Source organism: Anticarsia gemmatalis, chromosome 5 (genome assembly GCF_050436995.1).
Source record: "Anticarsia gemmatalis isolate Benzon Research Colony breed Stoneville strain chromosome 5, ilAntGemm2 primary, whole genome shotgun sequence".
Lineage (NCBI taxonomy): Eukaryota > Metazoa > Arthropoda > Insecta > Lepidoptera > Erebidae > Anticarsia > Anticarsia gemmatalis.
Genome location: NC_134749.1, coordinates 10,702,500 through 10,725,721, shown reverse-complemented (window position 1 = coordinate 10,725,721; position 23,222 = coordinate 10,702,500). Strand labels below are relative to the sequence as shown.

At 34.9% G+C, this 23,222-nt stretch overlaps 2 protein-coding genes across 2 annotated transcripts in view; one reads left to right on the top strand and one right to left on the bottom strand.

Moving 5' to 3' along the window:
• MCU (mitochondrial calcium uniporter) overlaps window positions 1-23,222 on the bottom strand; it is a 242,304-nt gene that overhangs the window by 50,953 nt on the left and 168,129 nt on the right. The window lies entirely within an intron of this gene.
• The window catches only part of jv (javelin), a 182,107-nt gene continuing 160,301 nt past the window's right edge, over window positions 1,417-23,222 (top strand). Inside the window, exon 1 of the mRNA XM_076114756.1 lies at window positions 1,417-1,747. Within this exon, the coding sequence (XP_075970871.1) occupies window positions 1,653-1,747 (95 nt within the window). The 5' untranslated portion in view covers window positions 1,417-1,652. The remainder of the gene's footprint in view (window positions 1,748-23,222) is intronic.

Below are 23,222 nucleotides of genomic sequence, written 5' to 3'. Positions count from 1 at the left end.
ACCTTATACTTACTATAAGAACTATTGTTTTAAAGTAAGTAGTTTAAAATGTAACACGCTCAAATACTTGATAGAACTATACAAGAGATCTCGCTAAAAGTTTCTATAAATACATTTAGTTCGATCATATTAAATTTGCATATCAAATTGACGCCCTGTTATAATTGAGCAGTCTTCTTCGCTTGATTAGTCCTATTATATAAAGATACGAGGCTAACAACCAGCCCTAAACCAGCCGGAAACATTTAACCCAGAAGCAAAATTCTTAAAAGTCATTGTTCTTTCTATTAAGTTTCATGACACATATACTAAGACATGTCTATTAATAGCGTGATACAATTAGTGTTACACATAGCACTTGAACATATAAGATGAGTAAGAGTTTTTATAACTGCTCTCAGATCAAATATTGATTATTTTCATAAATGACGCAAGGTTTTTCGTAACATCATCCGTATTTTGAGATAAATCATTTAATGCCTATTCCAGACGACTCACGATGAAATAACTGACGATTTCATCTCATAAGTAGGTATGAAATTAATATCAAGTATTTTTTATAACCTGTAAGACCAGTGTTTGTTTTTTCTGAAATCTATCTATCTATCTATCGCATGGTTAGTGGTCAACCTGATGTCAAACTTGTTCAAGCCGCCCGAAAGGCCTTTGATATGGCTTAACGACTGTTATCTTAATTTACAACAACCGGGACCGACTTTTAACATGCCCTCCGAAGCAAGGTGACGCTCAGTTTTCTCTGAATTAAAAAATGAACAATAAAACAATCCTGTTACCTGATTTACACCTGATGTGACATAGGACATAATCTATTGCTAGTTTGAAGCCTTTAATCCACATGAAGGTGTCCACAAGTGTGCGGTTCCTTCCGGCGCACGAAGTTTTCCATCGGGAAAGCAACCGCTCGTGTAATTAGTAGAAACGAGAGCGAAGCGATTTCCGAGGCGGATCGCGCAACAATTAGTAGCCCGTGCGTGTTGTGCCACAAGTTGTGAGCGTATAGCGAGTGGGATGGACACTCGGATTGGGTGATCAATATAAACGTAGAAATTAACTAAGGCAATAATGTATTTTGTATTTTCTATAACATAATTGTCTTTGAGAAATAGATAAAATTTTCATACTGTGCGTGATAATAATGTGATCTATTTTAAAGGTGTATTAAATAATTACTAGCCTGTTCTAAAACCTATCTATTTTGTTCTGTATATAAAATTATAATGTTCGATTTTTGGCACCAATAAAAGGACCACTTACGTTAATGAGTACTTCGAACATCGTTATAAAGTGTTCCTCGAAAATACCTTTCAAAACATACAACACTGACCACACAAACCCGCTATACTCTTATAACACAAATTAATTAAAACAATAACATAAGGCGGGCGCTGCGCTTGCGCCGGTACGCTTCACATTCGCGCCGCGAGCCGCCCGAGAACAACGCTGCGGGGGCTATTTACACCACGACACCCCAACCTTATACCCTGTTACCTTAACAACAAGTGCCTCAATCCTTCAAAGTGTCACTGTCGCTTACGACTTTTTTTATCATCAAGTGCTATAACGTCCTTGCTTGGGGTGTCGGAGGAGCGTGTGTCGGTCAGTGACGGTGTGTGAAGTGGCATGGGGTAGCAATGGGGGCGGGCCATAGTGCTGAGGGTGACGGCGGCGCGTACGCAAGCGACCCGCCCGCCCATGATCGCCGGAAGACGCATAGTAGGAGGCGGAGGTAAGTCTCTAACGAGGACTTTGTCCAAGGACTGTGCAAGTGTTCCAACTGTGAAGTTCGTCACATGTGTCACTTTATTAATATAATAGCTTAAGATTCATTTCATACTTTCTTATCGTAGCATCTATAATTGTGAAAATCTACTATGAAACTGATCTTACACAATCGTCTGTGTAACTAATATATTTACTTAATTAATCTAAAACTCTCTTATCGAGATTAAAGAGCAGATACGAGCAAAAAAACAGCTCCTTTACGCCACTGTGGCTTAATATGTCGTGAATTAAGTTTAAGATTACCAACAACGTATCAACCTAAAACCAACCTTACTACTTAAACATACAGTTTAAATTCGCATACAAACATCTGTGCATAAAATACCGTTTCATTGCTTTGGACTAATAACGGACTATGTTAAGTGATTAAGTGTTCAATCATGCTTTCGCAAATAACTAGCCAATGAATGGTGGAATGTGAAACTTTAAAATATGGCTGTCGAGTGTCGCGCGTGCACTGTCAAATAAACAACAATAAAAACTTGTTGAAATTGGATCATGCAAGAATTCACTACAGCTGATATGTGAAAGGATATTATTATACCAGTGGAGAAGACTCATATAGCAATATAGCGCATTATACTGACAGTAATTGTTCAGAGTATTGTGAGGCTACTCCCGTTCTTTGAAGCGCTAGTGAACGACCGAAATTGTCCATGACCTTACTCTATTTTTGTATACGCACGCAAAGATTCCAGTATCGAATCAAAATAAATCTTTTCATCCATTCATCTTTTCAATCATTATCGTATGGTTTTATATACAACGTGTCCCAAAACTCAACGTCAAAACGAAAACCTAAGTTAGGCCGAGTTGTGTTGGCTCTCAAAAAATATAAAAAAAAAATCTATCTCATGTAATTTCAAAATGACAACCATTTTTGTAAATTGCCACCCTCTGATGAGTTTACGTCTTCTGTGGCTACAAATGACTTCTTTTCTAGTTATTTTTTTGTGTGGAGTATTCCTAAGTAACGCTACTACAAATTTCAATTCATTATTTGCACACAACTTCATTGGAATTTCTGAAATTATCCCTTTTATGGCGAACTATGCCTAGAAAATATTTCATCACTCAACTTTGACAGTCTGCCCTGAAAAATAATTGTACTACGCTTTTTCGGCATGTACGCTTAAAAGTTGGCGCATTTAATGGGCTTTCACAAATGGTATAACACTTACTAAACTATTTCATAGACGACGAGAAAATAATAAAAATCTTAAGATAGTCGGTATTTAACTTATTATTAGTTCGTCATAAAACTTTCTCAAAATTATTCTGATATCATCTAGGGGTTCTGTAAGGTGTAGGTAATTAAAGAGAAGTAACGTTTAATAATTGATGATTAAGGAAAGGGTTCATTTACATAAACAATCCCAAAAATAATAATAGTCACTGACACCAAGACAGTAGCGTCACTATCCGTCCCACTCTTAATTTCTTCGTCGCCTTATGCGACTGCCGCACAAGAGGTCTCGAGATCGAATCCTGGGTCGAGTCAAAAAGACATTTCAGAGACTTTCTGTTGTAAAAAAATTCTCAGAGATTGCCCGGAGGTAGAAAGTTGAGGTTATGGACCTCCGTGCCTCGAAGAGTACGTATAGCCGTCGATCCTGAGCCTGACCTGTCTTCTGGTCGTGTCGGTTTAGTCGTCCCAACAGACTATGAGAGTGTACCTGTGTATTGTACACACACTTGGCCACTATAAACAAAATCCTGCACAGTTGGCTGGTTTCAATAAAACTGGCCACCGTATCCGAAATCGACCAAGACGACATCATCACAGAACGCTTAGATGAAATTAGAATAATTTTGAGAAAGTTTTATGACGAACTAATAATAAGTTAAATACCGACTATCTTAAGATTTTTATTATTTTCTCGTCGTCTATGAAATAGTTTAGTAAGTGTTATACCATTTGTGAAAGCCCATTAAATGCGCCAACTTTTAAGCGTACATGCCGAAAAAGCGTAGTACAATTATTTTTCAGGGCAGACTGTCAAAGTTGAGTGATGAAATATTTTCTAGGCATAGTTCGCCATAAAAGGGATAATTTCAGAAATTCCAATGAAGTTGTGTGCAAATAATGAATTGAAATTTGTAGTAGCGTTACTTAGGAATACTCCACACAAAAAAAGAACTAGAAAAGAAGTCATTTGTAGCCACAGTAGACGTAAACTCATCAGAGGGTGGCAATTTACAAAAATGGTTGTCATTTTGAAACTACATGAGATAGTTTTTTTTTTTATATTTTTTGAGAGCCAACACAACTCGGCCTAACTCAGGTTTTCGTTTTGACGTTGAGTTTTGGGACACGTTGTATATTAGCTTAGCCTTTTTCCAAACTATGTTGGAGTCGGCTTCCAGTCTCACCGGGTGCTGCTAAATACCAATGTTTTACATTGAGCGACTGCCTATCTGTCAACACAGTTACCTGGGATTACACACAGACTTTCAAGCCTCTGACTACTGTTAACGACAGTCAAAGATTTTTAAAAATGACAAACGAGACCCACAATTTAACGTGCCTTCCTGAACACGGAGAGACTCAATATGTATAAGATGGTCACCCATCCACAGAACAACCTCGGCAAGCGTGGCTTAACTTCAGAGATCGATTCGCGCGGCTGTTGTTAACAAAGCCACGAGCTACTCCCCGAATTTATAAACAGAATATTATTATGTAGAAACAATATTTTCTTCATATAGACCACTGTCCGAAAGCTGTCGAACAATGTCGTAAAGGGTTTACTAAAGGATTACAGAGACTTAACGAGAAGGTTTCGCGTCCTTGCCAAGTCTATTTACGTTCGAAGTTTACATTGCGCTTTGATGTAAAATTTCTAGTGTTTTTTTAATATCAGTAATATAATTTAAAATGTGTATTGTCTTGATTTTCTAAACCACTCTAATGAATATCATATCTTAATAGAAATGAAAATCAAATCATTTAGTCACTTAGATCAAATGTTAACACTTATGATAGTCGTAATAATTACTGAATCTACCATTAGCTCGGAAAGGGGGTAGACTGTAGAGCCTTATGAGAAGAGCTAGCAAGAAACTCTCGGCCATTTATTTCAAACGCTAAGCGCTAAACTTAAAAATATGAAAGGTATAAGGTAAAGGTAGTGACTAATTGCACTTAAGTAATATTATATGATAGAAGCGAATTAAATATCTCTATGCTACAAAATACAGAGGACTGTACGTAATGGTATTTCATAACCCTACTCGAAAACATTCTTAAGAAACCAAACTTAGAAACGCCTGAACAAGAAAACATTGTAGTGTGTCTGTAATCCCTCAAACGACTTCTATGAACGGAGAAGAGCTTTGTTTTTCCACAATCGGGAGCATCGCACCCATTTTCTATAGACAGACAAGTTAGTACAGACCCTTACATGTAAGGTTTACGGCTGGCGGAGGTACACTAAATTTTGATTTTAGTTCACCAGTGACCGGCAGGCCTACGAAGCTGACTATGACCTATCTGATACAGCTACTTTATTTTGGAACTATACAAAATTATTAATTATAATGTTGGTCCCCAACCCGCATTTTGCCAGCGTGGTGAACTCAACGCCTGACACCTCCCCCATTCCGGGAGGAGACCCTTGCCTAGCAGTGGGAGATTAATGGGTTAGAATTATTATTCAGTATTATAGAGGTATAGCATTGATAAATCGTGTATGTCAAAGCTCACTTCTATTTTGCAGGTCTATAGAGGTTAACATTTCACGCACTTGAAACCAATACACGGTTTGTGTAACAATATCTATTAATCATGGGAATGCCTGATTAGATTAGGTCAAGGCTGAAGTCTGGATTTCGGTCTAGACTATTATTATCCTTGGCACGACTCCAACACGTTATCGCGATGTTTCTAAGCTAGGAAAAAACGTGTTTGTTTTTTTATGGCCGAAAAAACGCTTTGTTTTTAAAAATATATTTGTAGATACAAACATAATATGACTTCTGTTATACTCAAAGGCGAAGGCAGAGGGGTATGAAATACACTCACGCTTTGCCATTATTTACCGGACACACTCCAAACTACTGTTGAGAAACAATTTAATATAGACAAGATCAATAGCACTTTGCACGACACGAGAATCGAACCCCAGACCTTTATGATCAGAAGCCACATGTCAGTCTATTAAAAATAATCATGTTATACACAATACTCTTTATTCTGTTAACGCCTACAAATAAACTTTAAAGGCTTTATTAGATTTAGCATCGTTACATGAACTTTGAATTCAAAATCTCGATTGCAAGCCCGCTAGCTACCGATTATGTTTAGCACTTTACAAGAAATTAAATATTTCTACGTTAAAAATATACTTTTTAAACGTTTTCTCATTAATCATATTCGTCGGAAAGTCATTCTGTAAAACCTTAATTCGCTTCAGTAGGCTTTTCACGCCGCACCGTAAGCCATCGTAAGCCAGGATCAATTGAAACTCCAGCGAATACCAATTAATACACCAAGTACGGAAAGCGATTTAACATCAATCAATCTTGTTAAATCTGAATGTAATATGAAAATACGAACTTAATTTTTACACGGTAAAAGAAAAACATCGCGATAAAACCTTGTATGCCTAAAAAATTGTTTGACGTATTTCTTGAGGGTATGTAAAGCCTTCTTTGCCACTCGAGGCGTAAAACCTCCCTCATATTCGAAGGGACAGATTCCCTTGCCTAGCAGTGGGACCGTAATGGGTTAAAAAATGCACTAATTGCTGTTTCATTAGCTAGAACAGTCTAGAAGGTAAATAAATGAGCTATTTTAGTAATTTTTCCTTGTCTTGTGCTACATTTTAAACGAATTTAATATTCACTAAGAAATTTATTAGAACTAGTTTTATAATTGAGAATTAATATAAGAACAAGTCGGGATTACGCGAGAATACTCAAGAGCTTTCAAATTAATGAGAAAATCCGAAGCCTTCAGTAATTCACTTCAAAGATGGTATAAAATTCATTTTATATACAATGCACCTAAACAACAAAATTATAAATTATTCAGACAAATTCTTGTTTTAAACTAAAGTCGTGAAAAACGGAACGTAGAATCACAAATGTGACTCTGGTGGAAAATTCTTTTTAATAGCGAGAGGCGAAAATACAAGCGCAACTTTCGGAGACATTTCAAATCCGCGGTATAATTTGGGCTTAAGGAGAGCTCGGAACAAATAGAAATTTGAGAACTCGACGGTGCAGAGATGGCCAAGTAACTAAAGCAGTTACATGCACTTGTGAGTCTAAACTGCGAAGTTTTGCAGTTAAACGGATAGAATTGTGAATTGTTCTACAGTTTTCGGTGTTGAGCGCATTTGACACTACAATGCGGGATTTTAACTCGAATAAATTTGAAACTTGAAAAGTCTTTACCATTAGGTTTTATTTATCTCACTCTACTATTACTCTTTTTTTGCTTACGTTAACATTTACAAAAATCGTTTTTGATTATATTTGAATGACATACAATCCCCATTATTTTAGTGTTTTTTGAGGATGAGAGGCGCTCAAATACGAGCAACCTAGGAATTAATATATATTAAGAAATATCTACTCGTAAAATAAAAAGTACTAAAATCCATTAAAACAACCAAAAACTTTACTTCTAAATCTCCAATCCTTATCTCAACAATCAAAATCGTAGCATAACAAACTAAAACATTACCTAACATACTCGGCAATTTCTCTATAAAACAACAATTACTTGTAGTCGTTGGATCTTCACCATCTTAACGTCCAGTGCAGATGCGCACGCGCACCGGTACAAGCACAATTGGAGCATGGCCTAACAGCACTCGTTCAGCTGTGGTCCGTTACCAACGTTTTTTACCTTACGCCATAGAAAATGCTACCGTATAATTAAATCTTCAGACGTCAATGTATGCTTTCTAGATGATGAAATTGTATTACAATGTTTGTTTAACGTTATGCCTGATTTGGTTTGATGAAATGTAAGGCTTGGTACACTCATTCGTGCCGGTATTAATCCGGCTAACCGGGCGGCAAAATCGTATATGTGTAGATGAATCCGATCGCCATAAGTATAAGAAGTGAGTCGAGTCGGTTTTGTTGTTCCGTAATTTAACCGAACCGAACATGTGCGTAGTAAGCCTCGAACATTCCGTTCTAGATTCCGTTCTCAAATATCGATAGGTAATTTAATGTGTGTCTTGAAATACCTATATCAGAATCTATATAAAACGAAGGTAAAGTGGAAGAAAACAATATCCTATAATCCTTATCTTGATTGTTAGTCCATCTATTAGGGTACCTGCAAGCATTTCTTCATGTCTGTTTTGTACCTAATTGAACTACGAATAAGCACTTACTGACTCAACCACATTCGGGAATTTATTTCGTGTTGGCTTACCTGAAATTAAAAAGACGATTATATTTTATGCAGAAACAATTAATTGAAAAAGCAATCAAAATGATTTATAGTACGTTATTAGCAATTAAAGTGTTGTGTATAGTTAATCATTACAATTAAAAACTGTGTTTGCAAGTTCGACACAATTTTGTCTTGATTGCTTTTTAGCTAATACTTTATCAAGAATATTACAGTTATCGCGCAATATCCTACACGCGGTCGAATGCGTTTTAAATTAAGTGTCAAAAATGTTTAAAACATTATGAAAAATCGGTAAGCGTCCCGACCAATATTACTCAAATAAAAAATCTCATTGGCCAGGACTATCATGTCTCTAAGTTGACAACTATTTGTAAATCACTTTGCTGTACATAGTTTTCTCCCTTAAATTAAAGTCATTAACACATTACATCAAAGCATCAATGTACACAACAATTAAATACAATTAGTGAACAACAATTGGAGGTACACAAGTTGCCCACCGAGATACGTGATACACATGCTAGTATTGAATACAAGGATGTCGTCACAGGTGTTCTTCTGAGTTGCTTACTTGCCTTTTACTAGCGTACACGTGACCGGTCGCGACCTCAAGCCGATTCAACTACGACCTCCCCAAATAGTTTTAATATCAACCACGCAACGCGAAAGTTTTAAAAGTTACGAAAATCGTAAACCTTCAAATACATTTTAATTTGTTATGAGTGCCATATAAAAAACTACATTAATTAATTTTAACACTATATTTTGGAAATTTCAACATTTATTACTGTGAATTTCGTAACTTTGTTTTTTATAAAATTAAAATATGAATATTTATAATTTCTTGTATAAAATCGTGTTTGTTGCGCGGGAGCATAATTCAACTAATGTAAAGTTTATTCGACAGAGAAATCTGAAGTTAACTAATAAAACATGAGCTAGATTTTATAACACTTCTGAGGCAGATATACTTCCGTAAAAGATGATTCTAATTTCATTACAATTTGTAATATTAGGTCGAGGAAAAAGTCTTTTTGCATCATAGTATGTCTGAACTTGTAATAAAATCTTTTTCTACACAAAAAAGCTCGATATTCGGGTACCTCACGAGCTCACTGAAGGAAACCTGATGGACCGTGTACTTATTTGTTCTTGAAGTCAAAGAGATTTTATTACAACTCCAAACATACTTATAATGCGAAATGACTGTTTTCCCCGACCTAATATTTAAGCTCAATAAATGGTTAAAAAGAGGCATCATGTTACAGTGTATTTTTCCGGGTGTTCACACATAAATCTTTTCGTAAACTTTCACGGGGGACCGAAGATACACATAGGTCAGTAAGATAGATGATCCACCCCTTTATACATAATTGCAGCCCATGGGAAACATAAAGTGAAATACTACCCGATTCAGACGATTGATACGTTGAAAGATCAATTTAAGGAATAAACTATATTGGTATGTTCAAGTTGTTATCTTGGTCACTTTGTTGCGTGGTAGGTACTCCTTGGTAAAAAGATTTGCAAGAATTAATTTGTGCAGTATTGAAACCCTTTGGTTTTGTAATTAATTTGGCGTAAAAATTGTTCTTATTTTTGATAACAATAACCACTAACTGGAATCGACTAAATCATTTACGAGAGAAAAGAAATGGTCACCATCCCTTATTCCTAATAGTTGCTTTCATTTCGCCTCAAAATGTGATCATAGTCTAGTAAAATGTAGTTTATTATTTACTATTTTGTTAAAAACCCAGACCTTAAAACTCAAATTTCTATTTATATAGACAGATACCACAAAACAAAGCCTAACCTTTTTATTCTAACTCATTGAAACTCGACAGCGTATCTTACAGCCAGCCAGCTAGCTTCATAAACTACGAACCAAAATCTATTATTCCTAAGGGTGAAACATATAGATGGCTTAATGTATAGAATAATGTACCAAGTGGTACCGTAGTACTCGTAACTGGCGGTCTTGTATGACAAGATGTATGAATAAGAACTTTTGTTTTTCGTATTCTTAGTGGTCAACCTAGTGACAAACTTGATCAAGCCGCTCTTTAGGCTGGACTTGTCTTAACGGCTGTTATCTTAATTGACAACCGGGATTGACTTTTGGCGTGTACGTGCGAGACGCTCAGTTCAAATACCACTATGCGGTCACCCATCTATTGAATGACCGCACCAAATGTTGCTTAACCCACAGATCGTATACCGACCGAGATTGAATGTGAATGAGACAAGGGAAGTTTGTAAGAATCGTACGAAGTGGATATTTTGGTCATTGCCTTCCCCTATGGGAAAAAGGCGTGATATTATGTATGTATGTATGGTACCACGTGGTACAAACGGCGTGAAGAGAGCGTAACGACACATGCATAAATAGTAGGTACGTATGATAATGGACACTCAAAAATAACACTAATAGTGTTAGCTAACTCACTCTCTCTCGGCTTTGAATTATAAATTTGTTTTGAATTTGAATAGCTTTAGGTAAAATATGTTGAAGATTTAGGAAAATACTGTGATAAAGCAATGACAATTGGACTCTCTGATATGTATTTTTTAGTATTATAAGTGGGAAATCGAATAGTTTTAACTGATGCTGTAGAAGGAACAGAAAAATACATTTTAATGTGACAACTGTAAAAACTGAACAATAATAACTATGACATTTTAAATAGGTGTGTGATATGTTGTTAAAATGTATTAAGCAAAAAATCTGCTCAAAAAATAGACAAAATGAGTAATTTTAAGGAAAATATTAGATGCTTATCATCTCAACTACAATGTTCGTTTTTACTGCAGCGGAGAACAGTCTCAAATAAAGAGAACATCTCGGATCTAATGAATATTAACCCGCAAACATAAAAAAGCGGAAGTGTGCGATAAGCTGAACTAAATCGCCATCTTTTTCTCATTACCGTACATCACTGTGATGGTGCGTAAAGGCGGGAACGTCGTAATTTTCAAGCTCGACAAATTAGTGGCTTTTGAAGGCCCGATATCGTTGTTTTAATATATGGCTTTAATTTTGTTCTAAATCTGTCTTTTTAGGCTTTTAGTGTGGATAACGTAGCACAGACATTAGACGTTTAGGTAGCGCCTTTCGTTAAGGTATTGGAACAGTAGCTCGATTGTCTACTACTATCGACTACCGACAACCGACTTGTCATCGAGAATTTTTGTATGAAAATCTTATCAGCGCCTCTGACGGGCGTCGTAGAAACTTTTTTGGCAGTACATTCTAAATGTCAAAATGTCGATAGCTAGCCGGTTACCGGTAGTCGATAGTGGTAGAGAATCAAGGAACAATTTGGTTTTTGTTTGTACTGTCACACATTTGCATGCACGATGTCTATAATTGTGACAGCCTATTTTTCCCTATTTTGCCTGATACAATTAGATATTCAGACATAGAGTTAACATGATCTTCGTTAAGTTAACAAATTGAACTTGTTTTTTTGTAGAAGAAGGTGTTATGTATAAAGTATATTTTTATTTTTTTGCGTATTTTTTAACGTTCTTGTATATTATATTTCAAAAATTGAAGTTTTTACGTGTCCTTCTTACAAGCCAGTGCGTAACTAGCACTCGTAATAGTTGTAATATAAGCAAGTGTGGTGAAATGTTTCAATGTCCCAACTTGTAGGTGTGAAATAAATTTTAGTTTAACTTTGCTTCATAAATAGACAAGTATATATTATTATTTTATTATATTATTTAATATAATAAAATAGCAAGTGAGGTAAATTCTAGATCTGACCCCCCTTGATTCGGGAGGAGACTTTTGCCCAGCATTGGGAAGTAAGGGGTTAAAAAAATGATAAAGTATTGTATGGATCCCAAGAGTAAAAGGATATTATAATTCAGGGATATGTATTATTTTAATACATTTATAATCCATTACCTGCCTGTCACTACAATAAAACATCTTCGGATACTGCAAGTGCATTGTAGTCTTTTACATTCCTTCAGTAAATGATAGAACCGAGGCATGAAAAGTTATTTTACGTCCATTTAATTGAGAATGTTTTTATGTATTTCAGTAATATAAGAAAAATCGAAAACATAAAACACTCGTAAACTGTTTATCGTTACAAAGGAATGATTTCATCAAAAACTAATTTGTTCTTTATTGTTCTTTTAAGTTTAAAGGTTTTCCAAGCCGTGGGTTTTATGACCATTTATAACTTTAGCCAATATTATTAAGTTGTCAAATTGCTTATAACATCCATGCTTGGTTGTATTATTATAAAAGTTTTGTTATAGAACTGTCAAAATTTTAATGCTCGTTATTGAGATTTTAATTCAACTTTATTTAAATAAGTTTATAATAATTTAATAAGAGCAGTGATAGCCGAGTGGTATAAATTGACACCTCCCACGCCAGTGGTCGCAGGTTCGAATCCGAGGCAACACACCAATGACTTTTCGAAGTTATGTGTGTATTAGAAATAATTATCACTTGCTCCAACAGTGAAGGAAAACATCGTGAGGAAACCTTGCATGCCTAAAATTTGTTTAATACATTTATTGAGGGCATGCAAAGTCCCCAATCCGCTCTTGGCCAGCGTGGTGGACTTAAGGCCTAACCCCTCCCTCATTACGGGAGGAGACCCTTGCCCAGCAGTGGGACAGTAATGGGTTAAATTTATTTATTTATTTTATTATTTAAATAAAGAGTATAAAGCGGACTTGATCTATAAATAAAATAAAAACTTTAATTTAATTGTAAAATCTTTTTCATCATAATCAATTTATAATTGATAGTTTAACTTTTACGTTAACAGTATTTATTTTATTGATATTCTTTGAAAAAATGTCATCATTTTTATTCCAAAGTCACGCCTATAAACATTTTTTAATAATATTTTATAAACCAAGCAATACTCTTCTTAAACTGAATTTAACTAGAATTCTAAACATGATAGAGTCATATCGAACAATATTTCACGCGTCATGCTCGAGAACGCTAAACCAATCTTGGTGGGATGACAACGTTTGGCGCGCATGATGTAACTTCCTGTTTAAAATTTGACATTTATCAGATACTGCACTGAATTTTCATAGCAAAGATAAATTATCATGTTTCGACGCGGCAATAGTGTCATAATATTTTAAAACCTAAAATCGATGTTTAAAAATGTAAATTTAATGCCATCAAAAACATTCTGTAAAAACCTCAAGTCTCGCCGTAAAAAGTTGTGAGATCGATATAATACCAAGTCGATTAATCTATTTAGTCTCTACTTAAAGGACCTTCTGTCTTAAGTTATTACGTATGTTATTATCATGCCATTTTTTTAAAAAATACCTCTAAAACAAATAGACCGACCTGGCCATCGCATGATTTGATTATTAGTATGTATCACACTACACAGCACGACAAGAAGTTAGTGCTCCTGAAATGTTAATAATGGCGAATTTGTGTTTTCTTGCGATGACCAAGTCGATCTATTTGTTTTAAAGGTATTTTTTTAAAATTGGCATGATAATAACATACGTAATAACTTAAGACAGAAGGTCCTTTAAGTAGAGACTAAATAGATTAATCGACTTGGTATTATATCGATCTCACAACTTTTTACGGCGAGACTTGAGGTTTTTACAGAATGTTTTTGATGGCATCTCACTTCTTTTTGTAGAGCGAACATAAGTCCAATTTGTATGGAAAGACATTTTTTTTTCATAATTCAACATATTTTCTTATGGGAATGTTGTTCAGTTTCATGGGCTAAACACCCTTACCCACCCTTTACCCCCTCCCGTTATGCCTCATATAGTAGGTACCTATTTACACCTATTTATTTTATTTTCTACAGTAATAATAATTCATTAACTGCAAATGTAACCTTGTAATCTTATACATTTATATGGGATTACAAAGTTATTGTTGCAATTGGTGTATTTAGAAAACTGGACCGACATTAGAAAATATTAAATTTTTCCCATGATTAAGACACTAAACCCTATTTGTATTCTAAATTTTAAGCTTCTAAGTCTGCTAGAAGTACCTTAGACTTTTGATGATCGGTGAGTCAGTGAGTCAGTGAGTCAGTGAATCAGTGAATCAGTGAGTGACAAAATTCAAACTTTTAACAAGTTGTCATTCTTAAACTACTGGTTCAAATTGACTGAAATTTTAAATATACCGTGTTTATACAATGACTGATTAGTTGCTGAAAATCCAGGCTTCTTGTTTTATCCACAACGAAATTATAGGGGTGTCAAAAATAGCCCGAATTGCTTCGAGAAAAGGATGTTACGGCAGTGCCGCTCTTTTTTTGCTCGACTTGCGGGGGCACTTCCGTGCCCCCAGATTTATAATTGTGACGTTTTAGTTTTGACTTCTGTAAATTCTTTAGATGGAAGTGTACTCTATATTTTATAGAGCTAGCCATAGCCGACGAGCGAGTTATAACAATCGATGCTTTAAATGGTTTCTATAAAAATAATATTTTTAGTTTATAGAAATAACACTTTTAGTTATTAAACATAACATATTATCTTGTCTTGGTATCGTGTTTTAGTTTTTGTGCTTTCGTAAAATCTTCTTTCCGTGAAAAAGTACGCAAACTTAGTCTGATTAATAAAGTTAAAAACATAACATTCTAAAGAATAATCTGAATCAAGCCCTAATTCATAATTTACATAAATTATATTATTTTACTTCAAAAGTATTCAAAAGCCGTACCATTATTTCTAGAATATCTCTCTACCGTCCAAGCATCTGGTTTCCTTAAGAAGTGGGGGTAAGTAGCCCGTTACCTTATCTTTTTCGTGACCGGAGTACAAAGCGAAGAGATATTATCTACCCGAGATGTCCAGTGCATTTGATGCAATTTTTCCACTGACCAAAGAGAAGTGTTTGTGACAGAATAAAGGTCTGGTTTCAATGGTTTTTGTTATATTGTGAGACATTTTAGGAATAAAGGCTTATACTTTTGGTTTTACACGATTTCGATATATTTTTAACTTGTGAGGCTAAAGTTATAAATCACTGCCTCGGTGGCGCGGTTGGTGGTCCGGATTCGATTCTTAGGTCGGACATACAGTGTTATTGGTGTTTTTCTAATTTATATTCGATTATTTTCAGTAGAAATCCTGAGTTTGATAACGTGACCGGTATATGGCAAAAGGCCCCTATTACATGGAACTACCATGGTTTATGGCGAAATAGCGGGTTTACATACACTTCTGCGGTAACCTTTGGGTATAACAGGCGTGATATTATTTATGTAAGTCAGGCGAAAAAAATAGTGTTTTTTAATGAGTTACAAATAAGATTTAGTCAAGTATATGAAGTTTTCAAACCTTATTAAGTTAGTACACGAAAACAAAATAGTAAATCTTATTTATTACGAAAGAGAGAAGTATCCATTATAAGTAAGGAGTATGATATTCCTATGATATATTAAAAATAACAATTAAAAATAGATCCGTTTGTTAAAATAAGCCATTTCTCTGAAATTATTTATTATGTCTAGTATATAGTAAAGATTTAAAACATAAGTGATATAAACGGCGGTTGCTGTCAAGTGTTTAATTAAGGTTTTTGTATACAGTAAGTACACTCTACATACGTCTAGTTATTAAAGTCACGGTCTCACTGCCAGCGGGATCAATTATACAAGACTTTGGGTGTGGTTCCGATTGTTTTACACATGCAAAAATATATACGTTGTTTTAAATTGTTTAAAAAGAAACTCCCGCGCTAAGAATTGCTCTTATGTCGCAAGGACTTTACAAACATACAAACAACGGACACAATTAAGTACAACCAGACCCAACACAATTATTTGTGGATCGCACAAATACTTGTCCCGTGTGGGAATCGACCCCACGACCTCCCGACGCAGTGGTGGCGGCGTGGCGGCCTAAACCACTGCGCTACGGAGGCAGTCAACCATAACTATACAAATGTTTGTAATAAAGCAAACATATGTACAGATTTTGGACATTATTCAATTATTCGAGCGTGTAAAAAGAATTGTAAATCAGCAATAATTTCTACACACAACAACAAAATAAATCGCTTCAATTTTGATACAAAATTAGCTCATTGTCATACGTTATATCACCAATAAACACAAAAATATAAGCAAAGGTGTTTGAAATACGAAAAAGGTACTAAATATTGATCATTACTGTCCTATTAAGCTTATCACCCGCTATCAGTAAGACTCCATCCTATATTATGTATAAAAAAGCGCTCAGCGGAGCGTGGTTGCCTCTCTCGCGTTTCTCCACACTACATACTTGTGGATGACATACATGTACCGCTGAATCGCTTCACGCTACGCTACGCAACGCTTCTTCACTTCTAGACTGTGATCTTTATAGATTATTGTTGTTTGTATCAAGTTTTCACTTGCACTTCTAATTTATTTAAAAAGTGTTAGAAAGAGTAAGGATAGGTCGGTATTTTGATGGTGTCAACGACCCCATACCAAGTGAATAATGGTACACGTTAAATATTATTTATAACTTAGCTAACAATGCTGTCTTCATTGCCATTTAAAATGCATGGAGAATCAATGATTCGAGTTCTAATTAATTAAGAAGTTACAGTATACTTAAATTACATGTAATATCGAGATACTCGACGAGGATCATTGTAAAAAGTAGTAAAAGTGATACAATTACTAACTAACTAACTTTCATGTATATCTCTACAAAAGATCATATAAAAGTTTATAGTTTTATCGTACTAATAGATCAACAACATATAATTTAATTGGTCTAATAACTGTTAGCGTATAATTGTATTAAACATGTAAGAACTTATCAAACATATCAGACATCAGGCAACATACATGCAAAAACTACACAGTGTGACATGACAATATCAATTTGCGTGCACTTGGCCAACGTGGTGGACTCAAGGCCTAACCCCTCCCTCATAGCCGGAGGAGACCCTTGCCCAGCAGTGGAACATTAATCGGTTAAATTCTACCGTAATATTGTGCTGATATTGTTGTATTGGACCGTAGGTAATATTATGACTACTATTTAGTTGGGAATCTAAGTAAAAATGTAGTGACAGCAATGGTTCACATAAAAAGTATTGCTTAAAGCTTTTGTTTACATTGTACAGGGCAATTGATGTGTCGTATATTACTTATCAAACATATCGGACACCGGTATGTATGTATGGACATGCAAGAACTATATACATCATACAAACATGACAATATCGATGTACGTAACACGGCATATCACACTAACAAATGCAAATACCACTTCATAATTGTTTCCATTGCTTCACTTTCTAAACGTTACGATCGCATAAGATCGTAAGCGCCCTTATGTAAAGTATAAATAAAACATTTGTATGTATATTCACGAAACGGAAAGCGGAAAGTTGTGGTTTGAAGAAAGAAAAAGGAAATAATGTAACTGTAGAATTTTAGTTCTATCGATAACGATGATCTGTTTATCGATTAGATAGTGGTCAATGAAGTACCAAAATGTATTTCAATCCACTAAAGGCCCTTTAACATGATTTTAAAACTATTATCATTATTATTAATGACAGAGACGGACTTCTAACGTTTGTTTCGAAGCTTAAATACGCGGCAACACGTATTAAATATCAAAATAAGCCTCTCAAAACATTATCTTTGATAATGGTAATGCTTTATGTATTAGCAGACAATATACTAATAGATCAAATCACAGAAATGTTAAAAGTAAGTAAATCTCAACAGTGGAAACATAAACAAACTTTGCAATTCAAGAAATTATAGTTCTCTCACCCGGTACATTATTTGACGCGAAAGTGCTGTGTAAAACTACCTGAATATTTGATGAGCAACGCGAAGTTTCTAAAAATAGAGGGCATTAACCTTTCAACTTTCGCGTGCCACGTTAAATAAATACGACACGGGAATTTCCGGCTAAAATTTTGAGGGTTGCCTTTTATTTAATAGAAAACTTTGTTGAAACTTAGATCTTAAAACAGTAATTTAATTTTGGGCTACGATCAATACAAGTAAGAGATGAAACGCTATAAATAGCTCTCGAATCTTTTGCTTGAAATTCAACAAATATTTAACATCCCTTAAGTAATGTTAAATAAAATAATTTTCGTGTTTCAAAAGTCTTCTCTTCTCTTTTTAATCATATATATAAAAAAATACCTCACCTGCGTTAACTCACTTTCTATTTCGACATCGTTTTCAAAGTTCCAAAATATTCATAGAAACTTTTGCCTAAATACGAATGAATGTCTTTGTCACATTGGTATAAAAATACCACATTCAAAGGGATTCAGCGAAAAATCTGATGAAACGAAATTCCGTAGAAGTTGTCAACGGTTTCCGCACAATCCTATTGTGGGTAGAAAGTTATCCGGAGTATTTTTCAAACTATCCGTCGCTTCTCAAACTACAACCGATAGGAGAAATGCAAAACCGAGTAACAGAGAAAAATACTTTAAAACCGTCTTATTTACTGCATCGCGTCACATAAGTACATAAACGACATTTATTTAGTTTGTGTGATGAGCAAGAGTTTCTGTTCTGAGCCTGATTGTTAACTTATCTATGTAGGTATAAGTAAGTATCTTTTTTGTGGTTTCTGCGGTTACCACGGTACAAGGCCTGTACCTGTTGATTTTGATTTTGTACTACTGAGGTAATAGACTGGTGGCCCTAGAACGAGTGAAGTTCACAAAAAAGCCCCAAAAAATCGTCAAATGTCATCGTGAAATATATAGTACTGCAGTAGATAAGACTAGGGCACGTTGTAAAAAGTACGTACAACGGAGAAGGCTGATACTCAACAGTAGGTCGTAGTCCGGTAAATAGATAGATATTACTCCTGTAAATGCCGTTAAAACAGCTGCCCTCCATCACATTTGACAAAGAACGTTGAGTAAAATAATGGCCAAGCGAGTACCGGGGCGGGTGTCCGTTAATGTCCATAATCACTTGTTGAGTGACTTGTTCAAGGTCCCGCCGTGAACGACACTTCAACGTTGAACAGCTTTACATATTTTACAATAATTTTAAATTGATTTTTGGTTTTGTTATCATTTCCTTGTTGAAGTTAGTAGCTTTCTTGCCAAAAGGATTTTAGCTAATTTCTTCAAAAATTATAATTGTGTGATTTTTGGTATACCTACTTAGTCTAAGTAGTGCCATGAAATACATAAAGTTTTGAGAAGCCAACTGTTTCAATTTGTTATTGATATCCTTTGCATATCGACAAAATACATAAACTATGCAAATACACAATAAAATAATTATTGGGTTGCAAGTTCAGACAAAATAGTTGCAAAAGTTCAAGTTTTTTTTTTGTTTTTCCCAACAAACTAATCGAAACCTACTAACCAAAATATAGAAACACATTTAGAAGTTTTACTCATTTGAAGCCCCTATCCCAATTTTAACCTAATAAACAAAAGATCCTAAAAACAGTCCCCAAAACACAAAAGTCCTTTTCCAACTCATCACATTCCAAAACGGCTTAACCGGGAACAATATGCGTTGAAATTAGCGAAAGGTCACGGGGAGGTCAGTACCGTGACATACGCGATTTGTACAAGTCGACCATTGTCAATTAGACGTGAGGATCGTATGTGTGGGCCTGACCTTGGGCTATTTAGTTCAGTTGAAGCCGTTTGTCATCTTGGTTAAGTAATTTAATTATTGTTTTAGTTATTAAATGATGATGAATTTTAGTGATAATAATATAATCTTAAAGGGCTCAGTGCGTTGTTGAATAAGTAGTAGTAACAAGTATAATTCGAGTATTGCCCTAAAAGAAAAAAGTTTAAAAGATTTTCTTGATAAGGATTCAAATGTAGTCTTTCAGTTTAAATTAGGTCGTCAATTAAAGTAGTGTAATGAAAAGACCTACTGTACAGTCACACCAGAATTTTTCATTTGACTAAAATTTATGATTACTTTCTTGTAATCTTTAATTGCACACTTTGGAGAGAACTGTAGCTCGATTCTCTACTACTATCGACTACCGACAACCGAACTGTCATCGAGAAATTTTGTATGAAAATCTGATCAGCGCCTCTGACGGGTGTCGTAGGAAACATTTTGGCAGTACATTTTAAATATCAAATGGCGATAGCTAGCCGGTTGTCGGTAGTCGATAGTGGTACAGAATCGAGGTACAGGTCACTCGTTATATGATAGCGTTAGTAAATGTTATCCTTATTAGCGATATATAGACAAACGCAGGATAAGGATTCTGGTCGTGCCATATCGGAACAATGACTTAAAACACATAATTCGATAACAGCTCCTTTAATCATCTATTCACAGCAGTCTAGTCGTTTTCTTTCAAACTATTAGTATTAAGTACTAAACCATTGGGCGTGTCTTATAGCCATGAATTTAGTCGATTCATAGCTCTCACAGGAAGGATAAAGGTAGTCCCTATTATTTATGGCAGCGATTCAAAAAACCCCTGGTAAAGGTTTTTACTTATACAGGTAGATATAACGGACATCGAACTCTATAATTCATGTGAGAAAGTGTATTTTAGTGGAAAGATATTTTTATAACACGATTGCTTTTGATAGATTGCAGAATATATAAAGTGTTTTTTCTTTCACTGTCTTTCAATCGCGCTACTGATCTAATAATATTTATTAGATCAGTAGCGCGATTCTTTACAGTCGTATTCGACAATCGAGAGTTTAAGATTCAATGGACCACAAGAATAGTTCCTTTTGCACCCGCTAGAGGCGCTGATTAGTTATTATTCCAAATTGCCGGTTGTCGACAGGCGAAAGTCAACAGTTTCTGTCTCTAATTATAAATCTCGTGTCATATGTGACTTTGTAAAACTTAAATGATATGATGATCAAACACATTTACGAGTCAATGAAAGTCCGTGTGTTTTTCAGTCCACGACACTCAAGTGTAGTGGAGACGCCTTACTAAACTTGTGAAATTAAACTTGCAATGCACATAAAACTAAAAAAAGTAGAATAATCCCTATAATAAAAGCATTCAAGTGGCGCTACTTTCTTCTACAAGTATATACGAAGTGTATACTAAAAAGAATTCATTAGGGCTTTGTTAAAAATAAGTACCGTGACAGTAAAAGTGTTTCAAATGGGTGTAAACTGACTAGACGATACTATAGATAACATTGTTCAGACAAGCACTAAGTTCCTTACACCGTGTTTTTAGATAGTCATCGAAGATTTGTGTCGCTACCGCACAGTAGGTATATAATGACTTTATTTTGTGTTAATCTACATACAAGGTATGTTTTCAACAAGGCTACGTGCAAAGTCAAAGAAAGATTTTAACAACTAAAATTATTTTCCTTTGACTATAACAGTTAAAGGAAAATTTACAGTATTTTGGTGGATTTTAATGAATCTTATTTCTTAATCACGTCTTATTACTAAATGTGGATTTCGCATTGGCGGTTAAAAGGGGTAATAATTTAGCGACAATGTAAACATATCACCGTCATTGCATGACGTAACCATACGGGCTATGCTAGTAGCGTGATTCTGTAAAGTCGGTAGTATCAAGTATTGAGAGATTGACGTATAATAGACTATAAAAATAGTTCCCACGACGCCCGCTAGAAGCGCTGATCAGATTTTTGTACAAAATTTCGTGACAGATAGCTTGCCCATTGTCGATAGTTGTAGAGAATTGTCAAAATAATTATTTAGTCACCTCACGAACAATAAAATAAATTCAATATAGTACACGAATGACCGCACTAGGTCCCATTTAGTCCTATTGTAATTCCTCTTTATATTTATCTACGAAAAGGTAAACCACAGATACTAAAGTTTAACGTTTAGTCCTTCAGCGGTTAGTCTTAATCCAACTTAATTTGGGTCCAGAAATGTAACCTTTGTCACGTACTTGTAAACTTTCAAGGGTCATTAATTAATTGGACTCCACAAGTTTCTAGGGACGGTGGCGGTTGCAAGAAAGTTTTACAAGACATTGTTTCGAGTTCTAAAAATTGTGACGTCATCCTGTGAAGTTGCAGAATAGCAAGTTTCGTGGAACATGGTTGACCAGACAAGGATTTTCTTTAATGAGTGACAAGTTCCGTGTCTTTCTTCTTTGAAACGCTATTTTTTATTTTGGAAACAATAAAAGCGTTTCTGCAGCCTTAAACCTGGCTGGTTCGAGAAATCATTCCAAATTCTTACTTATTAACTCAAAAACTTAATTCCAAACAAGATCAATGAAATCACCAGACATATATACATCGTAGAGTAAACTAAACACCTAACTACAATATCAAAATTTCACTATCGTATCAGATTAAACTTCAAAATCGACCCGAATCAACGACAAAACGGTCCAGAATTCAAACTACTGCGCTATCCAATTAAACGTGTTATATTCAACACGAACATAGCAAGCAATGTATGTGATTTACTGCTAACGGTCGCAGATTTGTGCGCAGTGGGTCATTATGGGTGATGTGGCCGTTTGTCATTTGATCGGGCAATCTCGTATCGGTTGTTAATAGGTAATTACTGATGTTTGATGGCATTCCGCTGATACTGTGGCGGAGTAAGATGTATGGTAGAGATGATACTAATTTTGATCTGCATTAAGTAGTAGGTACTTAGTTACTTAGTTAAATGCAAAGACCGGTATGTAGATACAACTCTCTTGGCAAGAATTAATATATCACAAAAAGTATGGACTGTGAACTATATTTTATAGCACGAGATTCTAATGACTTTGTTTGAAATTAATCTAATTTAAAAAATAACTAAGAGGCATTTTAATCCTCCATGAAAGAAATAATCACTGAATAACAACTATCATATGCCTATCATTGTGTCCGATTCTAGTTTCCCTCTCAAGGTTGTGACCATTATAAAATAAATTTAATTGTCACTTAAGCTGAATGAAAACTGTAACAAAAATCATAACATAAGCTAAATAACCCATAATTAAACCTTCGCAAAACCAGTCAGTAAGTGGAAAATCAGTCAATATTCTTCTACACTACAGTTAATATAACAAGCTACTAGAAGAGTCCATGATTAATCGCTCTCGTATGGGGGTGG